Source organism: Marmota flaviventris, chromosome 7 (genome assembly GCF_047511675.1).
Source record: "Marmota flaviventris isolate mMarFla1 chromosome 7, mMarFla1.hap1, whole genome shotgun sequence".
Lineage (NCBI taxonomy): Eukaryota > Metazoa > Chordata > Mammalia > Rodentia > Sciuridae > Marmota > Marmota flaviventris.
Genome location: NC_092504.1, coordinates 84510282 through 84535552, shown reverse-complemented (window position 1 = coordinate 84535552; position 25271 = coordinate 84510282). Strand labels below are relative to the sequence as shown.

The 25271-nt window shown below is 35.3% G+C and overlaps 1 protein-coding gene across 9 annotated transcripts in view; it reads right to left on the bottom strand.

Moving 5' to 3' along the window:
* Camk2d (calcium/calmodulin dependent protein kinase II delta) overlaps positions 1 to 25271 on the bottom strand; it is a 312829-nt gene that overhangs the window by 120939 nt on the left and 166619 nt on the right. For all 9 annotated transcript variants that reach the window (XM_071614450.1, XM_071614446.1, XM_071614444.1 and 6 more), the window contains exon 4: positions 22335 to 22389. In XM_071614450.1, the coding sequence (XP_071470551.1) occupies positions 22335 to 22389 (55 nt within the window). The remainder of the gene's footprint in view (positions 1 to 22334; positions 22390 to 25271) is intronic.

The following is a 25271-nucleotide window of genomic DNA, read 5'->3' as shown; positions in this document are numbered from 1 at the left end:
AAGAAGAGCAGAACAGATAATGAGCAACAAAAATAAAAAGTATTCATGATGCCTATCTTCTATCTTAAAAAACAAAAAAAAGTACTCTAGTTCTTTACCCGTTTTTGCCTAATGATCCATTAAAAGCAGTGATGGGCTCACTCTCTATTTAAAGATCCCTGATGAAGCTGGAAACCAGAGGGCTGTCACTCTCTCTCTCCTGCTGTTAATCCAGGTTCCACACCAGCTTGCTGTCCTTTCTCATCATCTCACTTTGGACCAAATGTAACTAGGAACTTCACAGCTTATTTTTAGTAACTGTTAGTTAAACATGTCTTCAATTCGCTAATTATATTCATAAGTTTCCCATGGAGGAGGAAATAAAACAGGTTAAAAATTTTACCTACTTGTGCATTAAATTATCTATAGAAAAAAAATAAGACCAGGCACTGTTTGAATTTCAAATTTAGACACTAATACATTAAAAATTAACAAAAAACTGGGTGTAGTGGCTCATGCCTGTAATCTGAGCAATGCAGGGGGATTCCAAGTTCAAGGCTAGCAATTTAGTGAGAACTTCAGCAAGTGAGGAAGAATTTTGTTTCAAAAAAGAAAAAAAAATTTAGAAAAAACTGAAAATGTAGCTCAGTGCTAAAACACCCCTGGGTTCAATCCCCAGCACCAAAAAACAAAACAAAGATTATGTTCTGAAATAATAAAACATGAGAGATTTCAGATTTGAAGTTGAACTTCTAAATTGATTTTTTCTAAATCTCACTAGTTGCTCATCCCTGGTTTCACATGGACATACTTGTATACAAGCACATGCTTTTATGTCCATATGATGCAGATATACTCACATACACTGATAATCTTTTTATATGACAAAACATGTATAACATATATGGGAAATTCACAGATGTAATCTGATTCCATAAAACTTTATTCTAATTTACACACCTTCATTCTTTTAAAACTTTTAAATCAGAAAGCCCTATGAGGAGAGCAAAATTCATTAAGCAGAAAACCACAGACTTAGTCACTTGAATTTTTCTGATAATGACTAAACTCAACATGCAAGGTTGAGATTTACAACATACATTAGTATCCAAACCTTTATGCTTGAAAAATAAAGGCTATTTAAAAAAGTTAGTTCCTGTTTTGTAAAGATAACTTTTAAATATTGTTTCTAATATTACACTGCAGGCACCTGTGCTTGAGGCAAGTGTGTTAACGAGCACACATCGAGCCTTGCTCTGAGTTCCTTTTTTAGGCCTCACTTCTTTTCCTTCAAAAGCAACTTTGCTTTTGGCTTGATTCCTGCAGCCTCTTCTTTTCTGCCTGTAATGGACCTGTGTTGCTTTCTCTGTCTCACATTTACCTCCCTGGGATACCGCGCCCCGTCTTCCTATGGAAGCTACTTCTCCCCTCTCTTGACTCATGTGGCCTGTACTGGCTTGACTACTGTATTTGCCCGCTTCACAAGCTCCCTGTAAGTCTCTTGGTCAGAGTAATTGGTTCAAAGATCAACAATATAATTCAATTTTAATACAAATGTTGGAATTTACTGGAGAATGAGTTCTCTGCACCAAGATTTATTACTGTAAGAATAAGGTGAGCCTGGAACTGTTGGGATTACCATAGTGGGAAAATCTGCCTGGAAAGAAGGCATGGGGTCCAGTGAATTTGCACTTCCTTTGAGTCACATTTGAAACCAAGTCTACCCATGAATATCTCAGTTATTTGAGGTAATATGTGAACTTTTTGGCTAAAGTTATTTTGGATTTCTCTCTCTTACGATATAGCAAGTCCTAAAGAATGCATTTTTTTTTTCAGTGTCATGAAGGGAACCCAAAGCTTTGCACATGCTAGGTAAGTGCTCTACCACTGAGTTATATTCACAGTCCTGAATGCACTAATTTTCATGTTAACATCCAATACTTTTCACTAAAATGCTCCTCAAGTCAATCTACCACGTGATTTTAGATATAAATATTGTGTTCCCATTTATTTTCTCAACAGAACATTCTAGGACATGAGGCTGAGCTCAGATCCCCTTTATCTAACGTATCTACCACCTTCTACTTATGGCCACTTAGATTTAGTTTAAATAAGACTAACTCTCATACACCTGGGGTTTGCCCCTCATTTGACAAATGATAACACTATTGACTGTGAGCCTGTAACATCCGGAAGCTTACAGAAAAACCTCTTTCTATGAGCATTTGCTGGTTATAATAATGAAACGATGAAACTGTTTTGTTAGCTCCATTTCAGCACACACAATTAAAAGATCCATGGAGTGGAGAAGGGATGTAAAAGTTCAAGTTTAAAAAATGATGAATTTCAGAAAGCCCTTTTGTTTACATTTGGACTGAAGGAGAAGAAGATAAAAACAAATCATGCAAAACTAAGGGCATATTAAATACTAAAGCACAAAGTTACAGAAAGAAAACTTTAAGCAAATACAGAAAGTATTCTTCCTTCTTCAGAATACTAATAACTGTCAATTATAAAGTTATTCTAAACTTTAGGTATTATACTTTGGATTTTTAATGTCCCCCAAAGACCATGTGTTGAAGACTTGGATCCCAGGCCATGATGCTATTGAGAGGTACTGCAATTTTTAGGAGGTGGGGCCTGGTAGAAGAAAGTTAGGTCACTGGGGGCATGCCCTTTAAAACAACATTGGGATCTTAGTGCTTTCCTGTCTCTGTCTTTGCTTCCTAGCCACTATTCGTTAAACAGGACCCCTCTGCCATGCACTCCTGCTAGGATGTACTGCCACATCACAGTCTGAATGCAATAGGTCAAACGAACTGAAACTTCTGAAACTATGAATAAAAATAAACCTTTTTTCCTAAAAGTTGATTATCTCAGGTGTTTTGTCACAGCAAAGGTATTACATAAGGCATAAAATTTAAAGGTCTAAATATTGCTAATTCTAAGGTACTATTCCTGCTATTCATCATTACACTTCTTTCTTGTAGTTCCCAAGTGTTTTGTGACTATCTGCTAGGCATGTCCTTAGAAGAGTCCATATCATCACTAACCCTAGGCCAAGAAACCAAATACTGATGATGTTGTTCACTCAGATCAGTGGGTTTCTTTGTTCAAGTAAGAGCAGGCAGAAAATATTTCTCACTGTCCATGAAAATGCCACATTTGGGTCAACATTTCTGGAAAAGGTTGAATAGTTTTCAAATTCCAAAATAAGAGATTTTAAAAGAAGCAAATAAAAGAGTCTTTCTTTGCAACGACTCCAGTGAAGAATGTAACCAAGGAAGAAATATGTTAGGCCATGTATACCCTTCATGTTTCATTTTAGGCACTTTATGGGTTTGAGAAAGAGAATAATAGGAATGACTTCAATTGCCTAAATTATTACAGTCATTAATGTCAGGCTCCCAGGGTAATTGAATCTCGTACTTTGCTTGCTGCTTAAAAATAAGTAACTAAAATTTCTCTACGAAAAGCCAAGGTGGATGGTATGTATTGATGCATAAATTAATTAAGCATCATAACAATCAAGAATAATCAGTATTTCAACCTAAGTACACCATAATTACCATCTGTTTGAGAACATTACTTCTATTTTGACCATACAGTTTAAATACTTTCCTTTCTTAAAATACGTATCATGATGTCACATTTTGCTCAAAAGTAGATGTTTGGTTAAACTGAAATTCCGGTTTTAGTTTTGGCTAAAAATTAATTTCTTTCATTTTGAGCATGCTAATTAGCTACTACTTAGGCATCAGCTGGTGCTGTGTGGTACCACTGTACACCCTAAATAGCAAGTAGATGAAAGAAGACCTGAAATATTCACTTAGAATCATTTGCAAAACAATTTTGTATGCTTTCCAGAAGCAGTCTCACATGCTCTTAAGAAAATGTACTTATTGAAGGCCTCCTATATACCCAGGCAATGTTCTAAGCACTAGAGATAAAAAGGTGAACAAACGAAAGGAAAAAGTCCCTCCATTCATGGCGTTTGTATTCTAGTGGGTGACATGAGATCATTAATTAATGTTAAGTTAGTCAGTGAGAAGTACTGAGGAAGGAGAAAAGAAAAGTCAAAGAGGGAACTGGGAAGAGCTGGAGAAGAAAAAGGAGCTTGTGGACAGGAAAGGTCTCTTTGAGAAATGACCTGTGAGCCAGGCTCTGAAGGGAACAGGGGGTGGTGAGTCACACAGGTCCCTAGGGGAGAAGCACTCAGGGTCAAGGGAAATGGAAGTGTAGGGGGGAATGCCTAGCATGTTCTGGGCTACAGGGAAGGCCATGTGACCTGAGCTGAGTGAGTCAGGAGGGCAGTAGTAAGCAATGTAGCAATGCAGTGTTCTGAGCAGAGTGACAGACTCCTGGATTTTGATAGGACCTCACTGTTCTGAAAACAGATTGCAGGAAGGCAAGAACAAAACAGAGACAAGTTGAGACACTTTCACAGTGATCTAGGCACAGTGATGCCGCAGAGATGGTGATGAATTATCAAACTCTAAATATGCTTTAAGTTAACAAGAGTTTCTGATGAATTAGATATGGTACTTAAGAAAAAAGATGTAAATTAATAATAATGCTAAGGGTTTTTTGTTGTTGTTGTTGTCTTTTTTTTTGGCTAAGCAACTGAAAAGATGGAGAGTTTGACTGTAGGGAACTGGAAAGATGTTTTAGATGTCTTAAATTTGAGATGTTAATTGGACATCCAAGTGGACATGGCAAGTAGGTCAGAGGATATACAGGCCTGGTGTTTGCATAGAGGTCAGAGCAGTGGTTATAAATTCAGTGACATTAGTTGCAAGCGGAAATTAAACCCATGATACTGGATGAGATTCTTAAGAATCAAGTATAAACAGAAATAAATGATGCTCAAAGACCAAATCTTTAATCAAATGTTTAAAAGCTTGGTTCATGAGGAACTACTAGCAAAGAACACACAGAAAAAAGGAAATTACCTAGATAATATAGCAAATTACTACTATGATATTTTGATTATATGCATGTTAATGAAATGAATACCCAAAGGCTTCAAAAGCCTTAAAGAGAGACACAAATCTTATCCATTGTGGGCTCCAGGGACAGGCACAATACCAAATACACTAAAAAAAAAAAAAAAAAAACACACTAAATGTATTTGTTGAATAAACGCGTGAATGAACAAATGAAATAGAAGCTTGAGAATTCAGTTTGGCTTGACAAGTATTGACTGAGCATCTTCTTGTTCCAGAAGTGTAGCAAGACATTGGGGAACCAAAGACAAGGAAGAAGAAACCTGCTCTTTAGGCAGATTGAGAGGTTAACTTGGTAGCATCTTGGTTGCATTTTTTGTTAAGGGCAGCATCAGGACACTAAGGGAAAACATATCAAGCATAGAAAAAAACAGGATGTTCTTCTGGGGAATGATAGAGCTCTTGTTTAAAAAAAAGAGCAAAATGTTATTTGTTAAGGTCTAGTTCCTCATCCTCTCATGTAACAAGATACATGAAAAAAATATAGTGGAAATCATGATTTAAGATTGTTAAACTATGTTACACAAAACTTTAATTGAACATATTTTATCACTGCACTCAAATAATAAAGAAGAAAAATGAACTAGATCATATATCATTACAATTTTCATCAAAATCTATGATGAAAGATTTTCTTGAGGGTTCAATAAAAATTCTAACTAGGGTTATAGATTTGGAATTCAAAACTTACAAAATTCAAAAGCATTTATGAAAAACCAAATTAATATTTTTCTTTCAATTATTTTTAAAACAAAAGACGCATCTTATTTAAAGCAACTATTTATATCCATCAAAATACTTAAATTTGTAAAACTGAAAGGATAAAAGAAACTGAAGTTAAAGACCAGGCATTGTAAAGTTTCTAAGCTGCAAAGCCTGAGTTAAAATGTAAAGGATCAGGTATTGTTAAGCTCCTATGCTACACTCAAAACCTGAAATTCCTGTAGCTGTTAGGACAATTCACGAGACTGCCCAGTAGATATTCCCCCTGACCATTTAGTTGTTAAATAACCTGGGCCCTGTGCAGTTTGGCACGTAGGCATTCATGGCCAAAACCAATCAGTTTGAATGTACCCCCCTTCTTAGGACTGACCTATCACCCCCGCCTGACCTGTTCCCGCCAATAAATGTACTAATCATGTTCGAGAGTTGTTGTTTGATTTTCCCGCGGTGTATGGTGACTTGTTGAAGGGGACTGTGATGTATGTAAAGTCCCTGTCCTCCCTAAAAAAATGTATATAAACCCTGCTCAAGTTGTTCTCCGGGCTCTGGGCTGCTCTCCCTCCTTGAGTGAGCACAGCGCCCCAGCATGCTGGATCTTCAATAAACCCCCTTTTGCTGTTGCATGAGTCGGTCTCTTTGTGGTCTCTTCCTCCATCGTTCGCCTGTCCCTTACAAAACCAGCACATAACAAACTAACAATAGTCACACACACATACAAATGGCTTGGTAAAAGGCTAGAGAGATTAGCTAATTTAGACAGGTAAGTGGGCTGAAAGATAAATAGACATGCAGGGACAATGAAAGGCAGGCAATGCTTAGGTAACGACTCATATTAAAATTATGTTATTACCTCATGTTCATTACCATTATTACTAAACCAAGAATAACCATTTTTCTTGTTTTAAATATTTTAGTTCTATCTTTTCAAATCAAATAAATTAAACCTGTTATTTTTTTACATGTTATCTAGAATGCCAGGAAATAACAACTGCTCAGTTAGATCTTTGCCCACAGTACTTCTCAGAACTGGCATATATTTACAAATGAATGTATGATGTGTAAAATATATGCACACATCAAAAAAGAATGTGTATAATTTCAGTTGAAATATTCTTAACAACTGCTTATTCTTCTGTTATTTCAACTACCAAGGGCTGGGGTTGTGGCTCAGTGGTAGAACACTGGCCTCACAGGTGTAAGGCACTGAGTTTGAGTCACAGCACCGCATAGAAATAAATGAATAAAATAAAGGTCCATCAGCAACGAAAAAATATTATAAATAGATAAATAAAATATCAAATAACTCAAGTTACCATTCAACAGATATTTATCGAGTTCCTAATGTATATTTGTGTTGTCAACACCCTCACTTTATTTTGTAGAGATTTTTTCTCAAAATTTGCTTGTGAAAAGTCATGTACTTTCCTTGGACTTTTTGCTGTTATCTTTCCTACTTTAGAGGTTTTTCTTATTTTATTCATGTTGGGTGTGTGGGAGATTCCCCACTGAAGTTAAGTTTCCTTCTTGGAGAACATCACGGAATCCCTTGCCCCTCCCCCTCCTCTCCAAAGGGCACTGAAGAGCGCCAAATTCAAAGGTTTTCTTGACCAATCCCTGCAGAACACAGTGTCTGCTCACTGTTCCTGAGTCACCTTGCCAATCAGCACCTGCCATGTCGCCTGTGCAAGCCTTCTTAAGCCAAAGCTTGCAAGCTCATGCTCTCTGCCTCCTCCTTTCTTCCTCTCTGCCCTCTTCCTCTTCTGTCTCTCTTCTTTCTACTCTCTTTCTCTTTCTCTCTGCTCTCTTCCTCCGCTCTTTCTCTGCCCTCCTCCTCTCCTCTCTCTGCCCTTTGCCTCTCCTTTTCTTCCCCTTCAGGCAGCCCCCCAATAAATCTCTTGGTTGAATTTCCGTCTCTCAGGTGAGTCACTCGCCTTTCAATTCATATGTACAGAATTCCCAAAAGACAGAACTAGTACTTATTTCTGAGTCTTCTAAATACCTATTAACAAAATGTCATTGTCTAAACTCTTCCCAATTACAAAGCTACAATTAGCTAGTCAAAGCATTATAAGAGATAAAATATTTTTTTTTCTCTAATCAGATTGTAACAGATGTTTTAGAAATGGAATGTTCTAAATAGACAGAGCTCTGCCACAGAAGAATTTAGGTCTAATTAATCACCATTTCTATAACTTCTACCCCTTTACTCTGAAAATTTTCTACTTTTCTGTATTTCCTCTGTACCACTTAGTTCCAAAAACTAGCACCCTGCATTAGAATGCCAATCCTGGAATGATTTTTTAAATACATATTATATGACTCCCCTTGTAAGACTGGAAGATGCCGCACCACAGGACACAGATCACCGAAGAGGTTTCCACTTTATTACAAAAGGCTGTGTGTTTATATAGGTCTAAGGAGAGGTCGCAGGGCTGAGGTAGATAACAGGTCGCCCGTTTATTGGCAAGCTCTTCCATGTCAGTTCCGGAGCCCAAGAAGTTAATTCTAATTGGGGCTAAGGCTTCCCACCAGCAGGGTTTGAACATTGGCGCCGGCAGGAACGTTTCGCGCCAGTGGAAGGAAAAAAAGGAGAAAGAAGGTCGTTAGGCGCCATGTTGGTTTTTTTTTCTGGGGTGTTGCCACCGTTATATGTTTTCCCAACACCCCTCAACTCTCTTTTTAAAAAATTAGGATCAAATTTTAGTGCAAGGAATGATAAATCTGGGAATTATTCGGAAATTGGCTGCAGCTTGCTTTTTGAGTCTCAGAGCCCATGGTACTCTCCTTCTAAGCTTTTCAAACTTAATGGTTTATCCACAATGAACTGTATATTTCTAGAATTTCCCAGTCTTCTCTAGGTCTTTGCTTATGCTATTCCTCTTAGCACAAAGACATAAAAATTTGTAACTAAGTAAATCCTACTTTATCTTTCAAACATAAGGGTAGAGCCTCCTGTGTGTTCCATACCACTGTCAGATGTCATTTCTTTCCCATAAACTCATCCTGCCTTGAGGCTCACCCCACTTCATTGTTTCTTGTCCCTTGTAGGCTCTGAAGCTCCTTATAGACAGGGAGGATACCTTATTCATGGTTTTATCTCCAGTATTTAGCAAAGTGCTTCACATACAATTAGCACTTGATCACTATTCATTGAATGAATGTATTATAAGAGCAGATCTATTTGCAGAGAATGTCTAAAGCACTAAAGTACTTGGAAAGAGGTGTGTGTGTGTGTGTGTGTGTGTGTGTGTGTGTGCAGGGTGGAATTAACTGCTAGCCAATAGCAGAACCTGCCAAGTCTGGTGTCTCAAGTAAAAGTGAAAAGTAAGCAGGGATCAAGTGGGAGTTGGGCTTCCTGCCTACAAAGTCCAAGCCGGGAGATGAAATGGATGAGAACATGGCAAAAAATATCATCACATACTGAAGAAGCTGACTGCTAAACTTAGTCCAGCATCTTTTAAATTGTAACTTTTCCAGATTCTCTTTCATAGCAGAATGTCACTGACAGTCCATAGACACTGTCTCCAAAATGACAAGGAATACTCAGGATAGCAATTCCAGCCTTTTTCAAGGAAAACTATCTGACCCAGAAGCCAAACAGAATTTACTTAAGAAGGCAGTAATTTAATAAGCATCCACTGGTTTTCCATTTAATTAACTTTTTTGAGAAAATTGTACCTTCAAAATATGGTAGCACAAAAGACGTACCTAGTAGACCTTTTTAATGACTTTGGGTAACACATTTGAATGAAGCATGATTAAAGATCTGATTATCAGTTGTCTTCTGATAAATACTCAAAGTACCTGTTCTGTCAGTTTAGCTACCTACAGTTTGTGAGAAAAATACAGGTTATACTTCTAAGTATCTTAAAACATGTCTTAAAAGTTCAAACTTCATCTTGATTTCTGATCTACAGCTAATAAATAAGTATGCCTTGCTTGTATTTTAAAATCAAAACAATTTACACGTTTTTAAATTTAGATGTTTTAAATTTAAGATTAAAAAAATTTCAAGGACTTCCAGTTTCATCCAGTACATAAGGATCTTAGAGGCCATTGCTCTGCAATAATGATCAGCAAAAGGTGAAGAAACTGCTCTTCTTAGATCTACCAAAGAGATGAGGTTACAATGGAAACCACGGCTCCCCAAATTGAAAGTAAGGTAGGAGGACCAGAGTAGATACTTCCTCAGAACAGATGAATAGATACCTCCTCAGAACCAGTAAGAGACAGGAAAACATGCACTTTGATGAATTGCCAATTCATCAAAGGATCATTTTGGACAGATTTAGAGATAAAAACTTCAGAACAATCCAATATTAGGGGTCCCCCCATACCACATGTTTGTGAATTTTACCTATGTTCTAATGCATTTTCATTACTATATAACAAAATACCTGAATCCGGAAAACTTTATAAAGTAAAGAGGTTTATCTAGTTCAGTTTTGGAGGTACAAGGGCTTTCATTTAGTGACGACATTTTACTGGCAGAATCCTGATATGGCAAAGGGTATCACATGGCAAGAGGCAGGGAGCTCATGTATATGTACCTTCTGGACTCTCTTTATAAAAAGCCCTCTGTATTCAATCATGGGAGTTCCACCTTTATGACCACAGACAATCCTAACTGCCTCCCAAAGGTACCACCTCTGAACACCATAGTTGGATTAAGTGGTTCTGTCTTCTTCTTCTCATTCATGTATTCTTCTTCTTTTCTTCTTCCTTTCTTTCCTTCTCTCCCTTCCCCCCAGAACTGGTCATTAAACCAGGGCTTCACACATGCTAGCAAGTGACCTATTTTGAGTTACATCTCTATCCTTTTGATTTTTTATTTTGAGCTAGGTTCTCACTAAGTTACTGAGGCTGGCCTCAAACTTACAATCCTCCTGTTTCAGACTCCCAAGTAGCTGGGGTTACATTCCACCATGTCTGGCTTATTTCTACCTTCTTAGTAACTCCTAATCAAGATTAAGTTTCAAAACATGAATCCTTGGAGAACACACTCAAACCTATCCCCACTATAGCAACCTCCAGAAATTGCATCAGGTCTTCACAGTAAACACTAGGGGGAGGGGTGGAATCCACTCCTGCTTCCAGCAATGGGAGAAGGAAAGGAACTATTTTGAAATATGGCAAAGCACTCTGTTTATCATAAAATGGTCTACCCTCAGGAGAGATTATTTTACAAGAATCTAACCTGTTGTGCTTTTATCAGAGTCTAACAAACCTGGAGAGATGAAAATATTCAACTCTATACAGCTGTAGCTGGATAATCACTGATGACAATCATAGTTTAGAGGATTAAGCTCAGCAAAACAGGAAGATCTAATCTTAGGAGTATAGAATGCCTCCTCTCTCCCCACACCTTACCTCAACATTACTGAAAGCCTGGTTACCACAGTTCCTTTTGTCTAGTACATCATGTCTACCTTTAAAAAAAAATTACAAAACATACTAAAAGGTAAAAAACACAGTTTGAAGAGTCTGAACAAATATCAGGAATGTTGGAATTGTTCGATCAGGAATTTAAAAAAATAAAAAATAAAAACTATGATAAAATACTAAGCGTTTTAAAAGAAAAAGTAGACACCATGCAAGAACAGATGAAGGATATAAGCAGAGAAATGAAAATTCCAAGACATGATCAATAAGAAATGTTAAATATCAAAAATGCTATAACATAATAATGAAGAATGTTTTTGATAGGACCTTTAATAGGATGGACATGGATGAGAAAAAAAAAATCTCTAAGTTTGAGGATATGACAATAGGAATTTCCAAAACTGAAAAGCAGGGGAAAAAAAAGTGACTGAAAAAAAAAATCAGAACAGAAGACCCAATAAATGTGGGACAACTAGAAAAGGTCTAGTGAGACAGCAAGAGACAGAAGAGAGAAAGGTGTCAGGAGTGGTGGCCCATACATGTAATCCCCTCTACTTGGGAGAAATGCCAGTTCAAGGTCAGCCCTGGGCAAGGTAGTAGTGAAGCCCTGTCTGAAAATGAGAAATAACAATAATAAAAAGAGCTGGGGATGTAGCTCAGTGACAGAGCACTTCCTAGCATGCATGAGGCCCTGGGTTTAATCCTCAATGCAAAAAAAAAAAAAAAAAAATAGTAAATGGGGTAAATAAATATATCTTTAAAATACCAGATTTTCAGAGTGGATAAAAAACAAGAATACAAGTTTGTGGTGTCTATAATAAATCTGCTTTAAATATCAGATGCATATAAATTCAAAGTAAAGAGATGGAGAAAGGTATACCATGCTTACACTAATTAAAAGAACTAGTTCTAGTGATTTCAGACAGATTGAGGAAAGTTATCAGAGATAAAGAGAGGAACACTACATCATGTTAAAGATGTTAATATTCCAAGAAGATAAAACAACACTTAATGTGTATGTGATGAAAAACAGAATGTTAAAATAGGTGAGGAAAAAAACCTGATAGAACTTAAAAAGAAGAAGATAAACCCACTACTTTGGTGGGGCAGGTACCAGGGATCCAACTCAGGGCACTCGACCACTGAGCCACATCCCCAGCCCTATTTTGTATTTTTATTTAGTGAAAGAGTCTCACTGAGTTGCTTACTGCTAGTTGAGGCTGGCTTTGAACTTGCAATCCTCCTGCCTCAGCTTCCTGAGCCACTGGGATTACAGGCATGTGCCAGTGCACCTGGCTGAATCCTCTATTAGTGTTGGAGATTTTTATACTTCTCTATAAAGATCCATCAGGCAGAAGAATATCAGTAAGGACAGAGTTGAATTCTACAGCAGATCAATCAACTGCATGTAACTGACATTTATAGACTGCTTTAATAACAATAGAAGATTATATATTCTCCTGAAACTCATATGAAACATTCACTAAGATATACCAATTTGGGGCCATAAAACATACCTAAACAAATTTAAAATAATGGAAATCATTCAAAGTCTGCTCTAAAACCACAATTGAATGAAATACAAATCAATAACCAAAAGATAGCTGGGAAATATGATACACTTAGACATTCAATAACAAATTTATAAATAACACATGAACCAAAAAGGAAATCTCAAGAACAATTTAAAAGTAATTTAAGCTAAAAGCAAAAATAGAACTTATCAATATATGTCAGATGCAGCAAAAGCAGTGCTTAGAGGGAAATTTATAGTTTAATGCATATGTTTGGAGAGATAAAAGATCTGAAATTAATTTAAGATTTCACTTCAGAAAACAGAAAAAGAAGGACTAACTAAATCTAAACTAAATAGAGAAATAATAAATATTAAAGCATAAATCAATGAAACTGACAATAGGAAATCAAGAGAGAAAAGTTAACAAAACCAAAATCTATTCCTTGGAAAAGATCAGAAAATTTTGTAAGGGGGGAAAAAAAGAAAATAAAAAGAACACAAATAAAAGAACTTCAGTATATATTATATATCTCATGGATATCAAAAGCATAATAAAAGAATATTATGAAGAAGTCTATGTCCAAAAATTTTATAGCCTTTATAAAATGAATCAATATACTGAAAGACATAGTGTTCCAAAACTTATACAAGAAAAAATAGATAACTGGAATAGGCCCTGTATTCATTAAGAAAATTTAAACAATAATTCATAACATTCTAAAACAGAAAACACTAGTTTCAAATGTGTTCACTGGTGAATTCTCTCAAACCAGCAATAACTATATGAAGAAAAAAATACTAATATTCTAAAATTGATCCAGAAAATAGATGCAAAGTGAAAACATTCTAAAATTTTCTATGAATTACCCTAATACCAAAATCAGATAAGGACATTGTAAGAAAGGAAAAGTATAGACTGTATCATGCATGATTATAGATGCAAAAATCCTCCATATTAGCAAATTGATTCCACCAATATAATTAAAGAATTATACACCATGAATGAGTCAGATTTATTTCAGGTGGTTCAACATTTGAAATATTAATAAATGTAATCCATCATATCAATAGCGAAAAAATAGAAAATCATCTGATAATATCAGTTGATGCAGAAAACAGAACTTCACAAATTCAACACCCACTCAGGATTATCATTCCCTATAGATTAGAGAATTGATTGTTCTCATTTTGAAAAAGAACAGTTATAAGAAACTAAAAGATGATAGTTCCCACAAAAGTGACAAGGCAATTATATCTCCACTCATAGCTTCTTTTCAACATCATACTAGCTAATACAATGAGATAAGCAAAGGAAATAAAAGGCAAATAGAATGGGAAGGAATAAGTTGTCATTGTTCACAAATGACAATGATCATCTCTGGACAAATTCCAAAAAGAGTCAACAACAAAATATCTCCTGGAATTATCAAGGTAGTATAGTAAAGTTTCAGGATATAAGATTTATATACAAATTTAACCACTTTTTAATATATCACCAATGAAAAATTGAATTTGAAATACAAAACACATTGCCATTTATTTAGCATTCTTAAAAATGAAATACTTAGGTAACAAATATAACAAAATATGTATAAGATCTATACAAGGAAACCACAAAACTCTGATGAAAGATATCAAATAACTAAGAAAATGGAGAGTAATTACATATCCATGAATAGGAAGACTCAATAGCATCAAGATGTCAGTCCTTCTCAACTTGATCTACAGATTCAATGCAATTCAATCCCAATCATAATCTTTTCAAGATATTTTTCCAATACAAACAAAATGATTCAAAATTTATGTGGAGAGTCAAAAGATCCAGAATAACCAATGAAATATTGAATGAAAACAACAAATTCAGTAGACTGACCCTACCCAACTTCAACACTTACTGTAGAGCCAATAAGCAAGACCGTGTAATAAGAGCTAAGAAAAACTCAAGACAGATCCACGGAATGGAATGAAATTTAGAAATACACTCACATAAATACAGTCAATTGATTTTTGGCAAAATAGGAAAGGCAGTTTAATGGAGAAAAGACAATGTCTTCCATAACATTTTCTTCTACTTCATTAAAATGAAAATGATTACCAACTGACATTTAAAATATTCAGATTTACATTACAGAATTTAAATTATTATTAGGGTAATTATCAGGAAGAAATCTTTATTCACATCAAGGATCAAATGTTACTAAAGTGAACAAACAAAACAGAAATAGGCTTTCTGGAATTTGGGACAATTATCCTGACAATTCTGCAAATGACCTCGAATGGTACTCATCATGAAAAGCCCCTCTCCTTCTGTAGGGTATAAAGTGGAGTCCTCCTGGGACAAGCTTACACAAACTGAAAGTTCTCATTAACTTTCAAGCAGGTGGGTAGTGGGATTTTTGCCAACATGGAGCAGGTCAAGGAACAAGAAGTTAATCATGTAGTTAGCCTTCCACTCAGAAAAAGAACCAAACACATGAGTATTTCTATTAAGAAGTATTGCTATTAAGAAGACAGAATAGCATGGTCATTTAACATGTTCTTCCTCAAAAATATAACAAAACCATTAACTATTTTGTTAATTTTCCAATTAAAAGAATAAAGAAATCATTTAGTATAATAACTGTGAAACCCCTTTTTTTCCAGAGATTTACTAGAGTTCTACATTCATAGATCATCGTTATAATGAACATTAAATTCCATTTTTAAAATACCCCAGATGTTTAGATTCAAACAGTTGCTTTCTAAAAACAAACAAGAAATGCAATATATTTACAGATATTTTAAATAACAGCCTTGTTACTTCATTTTAAATACAATTGTTCCTTGCACAGAAATTGCCAACTAAAAACAAGATTCATAGGCTTACCTTTGTTCTAAAATGTATTTTCCAAGGGATTATGTTTTAGTTCATGTGTGTGTTAGTTACCACGGATTGAGCCAGGGGCTCTCCACTGCTAAGCTACATTCTCAGCCTTTTTATTTTTCATCTTAAGAGAGAAGTTTGCTAAATTTCCCAGGTTGGCTCCCAATTTGCGATCCTGCTGCTTCATCCTCCCCAGTAGCTGGGATTCTAGGTGTGCACCACCATGTCAGGCTTTTCTTTCTTTTTATTTTTTTTTTGTTTTTACTATTATTATTTCTTCAGTAACTTCTAGATAGGCTATCCACCTCTACTCTAAATCTTTCTTTGCTTCTACCCATGTGCACAGCACAATATCAGCACAATGCAGTTGTACTAAATTGTAATTTATTGATTTATTCTTCAATCTTTTCAACAGAAGTTTAAGCTATGGACTTGTTCTCAAGTTCTGTTTAACAATACACTGATAGGACAATTAACTTTCAATATTACGTCTTCATATTTTGATCTGAGTGGGAAAATATTTTTAAACTGCTTGGAATACACACTGTTATAGTGATATACATCAAATGAAATATTATGCTAGGTAGGTGTCAAGTGGGGTAAAATTTGTTGTGAATAATACATAAAAGGTATTTAGTAAAATGAAAACAGTAATGGGGCGGGGGATCCACATCAGCAAATCATCTCTGTGTGTTTTGTAAATATTGTCAACTTGTTGGTCATGCAACAAAATATACTAGTAGATGAAAGAAAGCCATTAGCATCATGGGTATAAGATCACTTTTTAAAGGTAGAAATTATTGTTTCCCTTCCTTTCAAATCAGTTTATCTGAAGTGCCTGACAGACTAAGTGTATCCTAAGTATGTATTTGTTGAAAGAAGGAATATTTTCAAGGACAAGACTATGTCTGCCTCCACTTCTCTTCTGTTTCCTCACAGTCCTGAATGAATGAATGTTAACTATCTCTCCCAAACTCCCGTGTAACTCTTTGAGCTTTTATGTATTAGGCTTATACCATAAACTTTTAAAAACCATCTAGTCTACTTTCCCAACTATGTGGTCTGAAATGTGGATGGTGCTTCACTTACTCTTTTTTTTTTTTTTAAATAGTACTGGGGATTGAACCCAGACTTTATGCATATAATGCAAGGCACGCACTCAATCATGGAGCTTCTTCCCTTGACTTACTCTTTAGTCATGATATTACTAATAAAAGTAACAGCTCCCTAGTACAAAGGAATGTGGTTTGAAAGGGTGTTTTTAATATTATAATTCCATATGCAAAATAAATACTTTCCTAATAATAAGGACCAGGCCAATATAAATATGATAAAATGGGGAAGTGAGATACAACACATCACATTCTCTTAAAGTATTCCTTTCTGTATTTTTCAAAATGAGGCATTTATTTTAAAATGCTGAAAATCCCTGCTTTTTTCCTAAAACGTTTAGTAACACCAGTTATATATTTGATGAAAATTTCTAATCTGGGGACATGAACACAGACATTTTAAAACACAGAAAAAAAGGAAGTACTTCATGTACCAAGAGGTGTTTATGCTAGGGGGAAAATGGTTTTTTGTACATTAGATGTAATAAATGCATTTTTCTCTAATAGCTTAGAGTCTTAAGAAATCTTAAGAAATGACATCAGGAGCTCCATTAATGCTATCAGAAACCTCAAATTGATGAGAATAGCAGCCTGGCCTCACAAAACAAAAAGGATTTGAAAGACGTCTGACACATTTTTCATCTAGTCCCACAGACATCTATTATGTAAGAAAAATGGACTTAGGGAAACGATAATGTTAAATGGGTAGCCCTGGGTATCTTTGAGGTTGAAAATTAAGTTGTCATTTTCAGCACACTTTTAAATAAACCTTATTTTAACCTACCCACATTAGTTCCCTATGGAGATTACATGAGTCCAACCTGTGCCATTCTCTTATACATTTACCCTATTGCTTAGAGAGTGCTGTGATAAATCTATATTTCATTATATGTACTCAATCAATATACACATAGTACAGATCTCTGACATGCAGATTCTGGAAATGCATGTCACCAGTGAAGGATGGCAAAACATACCACCCCAAAATATGCCACTTTTTCATAAGAATCATTTTCAGATGAAGGCAACTGAGAAAAAAAAAATGCATACTGAGAAGTCTCTGTCTTCCCTTTTTGCCCAAAAGAAAGACATAAATTTGTCAAGTTGTCCCACCTAGTGAGAACATATTTTGATCACTAAGGAAAACCTAGACCTTGCACCACAGGAATCTACAGGACACCACTTACTAACACCAGCCCTAATCTTCTATTAGTTCCCCTCTTGTAGTGACCTTTCCATAATTTTCTGCCAGTAAACTTTTCCTTTGTTTTGTCACTTCCCTAAAAATGTATCCTTCTTTTGTAAAGATGCTAGATAAGCCCAAGTTCTCCCTGACTCCTTTGGGTGACTCCTGTATGTGATGTACATGATGAACATGTTAATATACTTCTGTGTTTTGTTTGTTTTCTCTCTCTCTCTTTTTAAACCTTCTTCTTTCAGTCTAATTTACAGGACCCCACCCAATGATCCTAAGATGTGCAGTGGGAAAATGGGTTTTCCATGCCAACACATATATATTCAGGTAACTGCCTTGTCAAAGCACTGTTTCTCATCAGCCCTTGAAATGAACAGGATCTGCCTCACCTGCCAAAGGCCAAAAGTTTGCCTGAAGGCTTCTTCCTTTGGGACTATAATCTCACTCCATTTCTGGACTTTCTGGTCTTTCCTTAGTTTTCAAATAAATTCACATCCCCTGCTAGACATATACCCTAGGATGATTCAACAAGGCAGGGCAGTTCATTATGTGATGTGAAGATGTCTTTGCTTTCATGCAGGCCTTTCCCACTGATTCCAACTCTATTTGCAAAAAAAAGTAGAACAAACACTTTCTAGTTGGAAATGGTAGTGAAATATCTGAATAAAATATATACCTTTAAAACAGCAAGAAGAAACTATTTTTTTTCCATAGAACTCATGTCCTTCTTTGTTTTGCTTTTTACAAAGTGAAAAGTATTCCATTAGAAGATGACTAAATGCACCTAATAAAAATAGAACTTCCCATTAGATTCAGAATAGTTGACATTCCAGGGGAAAGTATGCACAAGTACCACACTGCCAAAACCAGTTCAGAATGAGGAGCACAGGGCACATTCCTTCTTTAGGAATTCAAGTAGATGCTTTATCTTGAAACTGATTGGCTAAGTGTCTTCTGATTTTCCCATGAGTATTTCATTCTTTAAGACCATCATTTTCTAAACTATATTTAAAATATTTGTTTTTCTAGAGCTACTTAGAGGTCCTCTTACTTGATGACAGAATTTTGAGGAATAATATATTTATTTATAATTTATTTATACTCTCTTTGTAACTGTTAAAACTCAGTCCTTTAAACATTGCTTTTCAACTGCCTCTAAGGCTGGGTGTTTGATTGAACACCCAGTGTTTAACCAGGTCACTAATCATTTACTGACAAAGCATTTTGAAGAGAACTACAGAAACCCACATCTTAAACTTTACTAAAAAATAATTCAAGAGAGGTCTGAGCTCTTCATTCTAGATGCAAAGATTCAGCTGCCTGACATAGTATATTTCAAATTACCATGGTTTTATGTAAAATTTTAACCTTAGAGGTCTCTTCACACTTACCACAAACAATCATCACTGTTATAGACATAATTCCCTGTATTATTTTGCTTTCATGTAAACTGCTTTCTTTATACGTTCTTCACCAATTATATTGAAGTTGAAAAATCATGCATAAGAAAATACATTCTACTATGTAATTCTTAATATTCCCTTAATTTAGTAAGAAATATAGAAATCCATAAAATACAAAGGATAGATATAAATCGTTTGATGACTGTAGGAAAGGGGCATGGCAGAGCATTTGACCTAATACTGCAGTGCTTCTTGCAGCAGAAGAGAATCAGAATATGCCACCCCAAATATGCCACTTTGGCATAGGGATTATTTAGAGCTAGAGGTAACTGAGAATCAACAGATGCTGAAGAGTTCTCTGCCTGCCCCTTATCTGCCTTATCAGGAAACAAATTTCTCTCTGAGGAAGGCATTCCCTCTCTACCCCACCCCACATCCCTGTACCAGTAAGGAGGACTTTCACAGAACATGGATTTGATAGCAAGATGAATTTACATATAAAGCGACCTACCTACCTTCCTTCCTTCCTTCCTTCCTTCCTTCCCTCCCTCCCTCCCTACCTCCCTCCCTTTTTTCCTTTCTTTCCTCTCTGTACTAGGATTTGAACCGACAGTCTCAATATGCTAGGCAAGTGCTCTACCACTGAACTACATTCCCATCCCTTTTTATTTTCTTTTGAGACAGGGTCTCACTAAGTTGCCCAGGCTGGCTCCAAACTTGTGATCATCCTGCCTCATCATTCCAAGCAGCTGGAAGTACTGGCATCTGTCACAGCATCTAGCATTTCTCTATTGTTTAGTCTTTTGAAGTCCATGTTTGTTCCTTCAATAAAAGGGTATATAAGTCCCTGAATCTAACTGCTTCTTTGAGTTTCACTTCTTTTCTATTAACTCCCACAGAAAAAAAAATTAATAAAAATTTAGTGTGCTTTACCTTGTTAATCTCCCTTTTTTTTATTCTAATTCACATGCTCCCAGGAAATGATATAAAAAAGATAGTTGTTCCTACCCAGACAGAGCTGTGATCAAATCAAATTCAGATTATAGTACTCAGTAGTGAGAATTAGCATAAGTGTTTTCAATCCAACATTCATCACAGCCTGAAGTACATATCTCAGTTTACAACACTATACCTTGATTTACATAACAAAGGATATCTGAGTGATTAAATCTATTAAGAAATAACAAGACTAGGCATGGTGGTGCATGCCTATAAAAACAGTGGCTTAGGAGACTGAGGCAGGAGGATCATAAGAGTTCAAATCCAGCCTCACCAACTTAGCAAGGCCCTGAGTAACTTAGTGAAACCCTGTCTTAAAATAAAAAAATTTAAAAAGGGCAGGGTATGTTGCTTAGTGGTTAAGCAAACAAACAATTCCTTTGCTATAAGGAGACACACCCAAGGGGTGTTAGTTAAAGCAGAATAGGGAACTACTTGGGTGTCATCATTATGAATCAGTAATAAGGTAACACCTCTTTAATCCTGCTGGTGTGGAATCAGAAAAGGCTTGCTAAAAAGAAGATTTAATTAAATATAGAATTCTATAAAATAATGCCCAAATGTCCAGGATATAATCCAAAATCACTCAAAGAACCAGGAAATCTAAATTTGAATGAGAAGACAATCAGTAGACAACAAAACCAAGATGACAATGCTATTGGAATTATCTGACAAGGATTTTAAATCAGCCAAATAAAAATGCTTTCATAGGGCTAAGGTTATCGCCCAGTGGAAAGTGCTTGCTTAGTATGTGTGAGACTCTGGGTTAAATCCTTAGCATTTTTGAAAAAAAAAGAAGAAAAAGATAGCTTTCATGAGCAACCATGAACACAGTTGAAACAAATGTGGGGAAAAAAAGTATTAGCAAAGAAGAACCAAAAGGAAATTATTATAGAACTAAAAAATATAATAATTGAAATAAAAAATCTGAATAGATAGGTTCAATAGCAGAATGGAAAAACAGAAGAAAGATTCAATCAAACTTGAAGAAAGAACAACATAAATGATCCAATCTGAACAGAGGAAAGTGTACCAGGAGAGACACATGGACAGAGCCTCAGAAACCTATGAGACTACAACTATAACAACAAAATCCAACATTCATTTCATCAGAGTTTTAAAAGTAAGGACAAAGAAGTTGTGTTGAGAAAGTAAGTATTCAAGAAGGCAATGTATAAAAAGTTTGCAGTCATAAACCCATATTTAAGAGGTTAAACTCAAATATAAATTCTTAAGAAATACATGCCAAGACACATAATAGTCAAACATCTGAAAACCAAGGACAAAGGAAAAATCTTTAACACATCCAAAGAGAAATAACATTGATATAGACTCATATTATTTGAAATAATTTTTCTTAGCTATATCCCAAAACTCCTGCAAATATAACATTAAAATGTTAGACAGCAGTCCATTGTATGAATGTACTATAATTATATACTTATTTCTGTTATTAATTTGTCTTATTTCTTTTCTGTTCCTCCCTCCTTTAGAGGATGGAATCAATGAACATCTTTCAGCATAAAACTTGACCTGGATTTAGGTTATATTTTCCATGTACTCTTCTCAAAGTGAAATTACTATGCCAAATGATATGGACATTTTTAGATCTCTTGATAAATAGAATCACAAACTGATTTTCAGAAAGTGTGTTCTTATTAAACTCCTACCAGCCAGTTAAAATGTGTGACCTGTTTAACCTTATTCTTCCAGGAATCAATATTTTCCCTTTATCCTTATTGTTATAACCTTGGTTTTAAAATCCTGATTAATTTAAATCAACCTTGATAATCCCAGTTTCTTCTTTGAGTCTTCTTTTTACATTTGATAAATCCCACAAACACTTTTTAAAAAATCAATTGAAAATTTTGCTCTTGTCAGCTAGTTTTGTACCCCAAGGTAAAACCAAAAATTACATGTGATATCACAATGGAAAATGCAAAGGGAAAGACTTTAAACTTTTGCTTATGAAGATTAATTTAAATAAAATTCTACTGGGTAGTCACCTCTTTTCAAAAGAATTAGAGTTGAATGTTATTTGAAAAACATTTAAAAGTATTATAGTAGACATTAATTTAAACTGTATAATAATAAAAACCTTGTTCAATTAAAATAATAGCAAAAAAAAAAAGACCCACCATATAATAAGTACTTACAAATCAAACACCAAGTAATGGAAGCCCTCTTCCGATATGCTGTCATGAAGTCTCACTAAAAAAAATGACAAAAAGGAAAAAGAGAAAGATTGCATTATACTTATGCCAAGGAACAACATTAATCCAGTCTCCTCATGGGCATCTGTGTTCTATCTAGAAATACTAACATCACTTTTTATTTTAGCCTCTGATAAGCCCGTATCCTCTGTGTGGCGTGAGTTCAGATTCCAGGTTTGAATTTTAGTTCTGATAATTGTTAACTATGAGAGCTTAAGAAAATTATTTAACTTATAATGGTATTAGAACCTATACTTCTTAAAATGGTTGTGATGAAATGATACCGTAAAAGAATCCACATATTGCCAGATAAATACAATATAAATGTTAACGATTGTTATAACACATATTCAAAATTACCAAGTTCTAGCACTTCTCCCACTTCCTTGCCATTCCCTGGTCCAAGTGTTTGCCAAGTCATGCCTTGATCATTATAGAAGGGATAGCAAGTCGGATCACTGTAAGTCTAGTAACTGGTCTCCCTCTCCCTACTTCCCATTTGTCCTGGAATTTCTACATAGTACTTCCTAGCCAACCTGTCAGAACACAGTTAGTATATTGCTTCTCTACGCAAATCATTAAAACTCATACCAAGTCACTAGCTAAAAAAAGTGTACAATTGGAACTTCACTGATGAAATAATCTACTGGTTCCTAAAATGCATATAAATTTTCCAATGAACTAGACTCATTTGCGCTGATAACTCTAGCTGAAACCAATGTATCATTCTTCTGAATTTAAAACACTAATAATTTAAGCTATTATGTGTACTCAAAAGAACACTTAGGTTATAACACAAAATTAGAGTCATCTAGACAGGAAGTCTATAGTACCAAGTAAATTCCCAAGCTCATACACTTAGTACAATTTCAATTCTTTATAATCCAGTTCCATCTCCTTTGGATCTCATTGATGGCCCATTATAAAGTTTTTTCTGATATCCTCTCCAGAAATTTCTCAAAGGTACACAAAGAGACTTTTGCTTCACTCCACATTGTAGATAATTCTTTGTAAAATGTAGGTTTTCACAATCATCAACTTGAGAGGAGTCATCAACAGGGAATGTGGCCCATGCAGTTCAGTCTCAAATCTAGACTCTATCTCACACTTTAGTGCCATGAAATGTGAACTCACTCCACTTTCCTCTTCCTTATCTTGTTAGTTTGTCATAGAATCACCCTTGAATTCATGTATGCAGCATATTTTATCTGTATTAACTAAAGCAAACACCTTTTCCTTCTTCAGTATACAGAATTTCCTTCTCATCAATACTACCAAAGGAGAACCATATTTTATGAATCATGGCACCACACAGTAGATGATCTTTCATAAAGTCATTTTTGAATGTTTACTATACCAGATTTTTCACCAAGCTCAATAAACCTATTTATGCCTGAAATAAAATGATTGGCATACAAGAAGTTCTCTTGTAATTTGAATTGCGTGCATTCTCCAATTTGCTCATATCATAGATGCCTACTACCTTTGCTGAAAATCACACTACTGAAGAAAATAAAAGCCCTGATGTGATAATATATGTTGGACTCATGATTAGTTAGCATTGTAAAGAAAGCCATGTCATGGCTAATAACTCCTTAGCTTTTTTTGAATGACACAGATTCAGAGATGCCAAAGAGAGTTGATGGTTGAATGAATTCAAATAATGATATGACTACTTAAAGAACTCACACAATTATTCTAGAAAATCAGGCAGGTTTCCACGTTATCCACGTTAAGATGAAGAGTAAAATTCACATGTGTACAAAAGGAAATCTCCCCTAATTTATTCCACTGTCTCAAAGAAGAAAAATATCTTCCAGTGGAAGTAAAGGTGTTCAGATAAGAAAGTTGTTTTGTTTGTTTGTTCAATACCAGGGATTACACTCAGGGGTGCTTTACCACTGGGTTACATCCCTAGCCCTTTTATTTTATTTATTTTGAGACAAGGTCTCGCTAAAGGTTGAAAAATATGGGACTGAAACAGGCCTCAAATTTGCAATCCTCCAGCTCTCAGCTCTCCAGAAAACTGGTCTTATAGGCATGTGTCAACACGCTTCAGCAGAACAGAAAGTTGTAGAGATGATCTGAGCAGGATATTTCAGATGCAATTTGAAGCAGTACTAATGTGTGTCTGTATCAGAAATAAAATTATCTTAGTTTAACTTCCCACTAGCTTAATGATACTTATTAATGATAAGCATTTAGAAATGAATTGGTGTTTAATCAAGTCATGAGTTGTTCAAAGATACAATCCTGATGATCAAACATATAATACAAAAGCAACTAGGTGCCATAAGGTACACATATGGATGCACTCATGTGATAATGGTTTAAAACAAACCATATGTCTGAGTTCACTCCTTTTGTATCACACCATTCCAAAATAATCTGATGTGTCGAACCAGACATTAGAGCATGTGAGATTAATAATGAATAAATTATAGTACCAATGTAGAAAAATCAGCCTCATGCTTACTTGGAATTATTATATACATATTTGCCTTTTTTCCTTTATTTAATTATTTTTTTCCAGTACAGAAGATTGAACCTAGTGGAACTTTACCCTGAACTACTACCTTTAAAAAAAAAAAATTCAGCCAGGGTCTCGCTAAGTTGCTGAGGCTGGCTTTGAGCTTGTGATCCACCTGCCTAAGTCTCCCAAGATGTTGGGATTACAGCGCACCACCACACCCAGCTACAACTTCCTTTATTCCTTCCTTTCTTATTACCCTCCCTACTTTTTTCAAACGTTTTTATTTTTAACTTAGGAAACTGGCAAAACAGAATTACATGGGATCATCACAAATTTTCACATTATTAACTGAACTATGTGATATCATCTTCACAGTTACCCTGAGGATGGGTTGGTTTCCATGTATA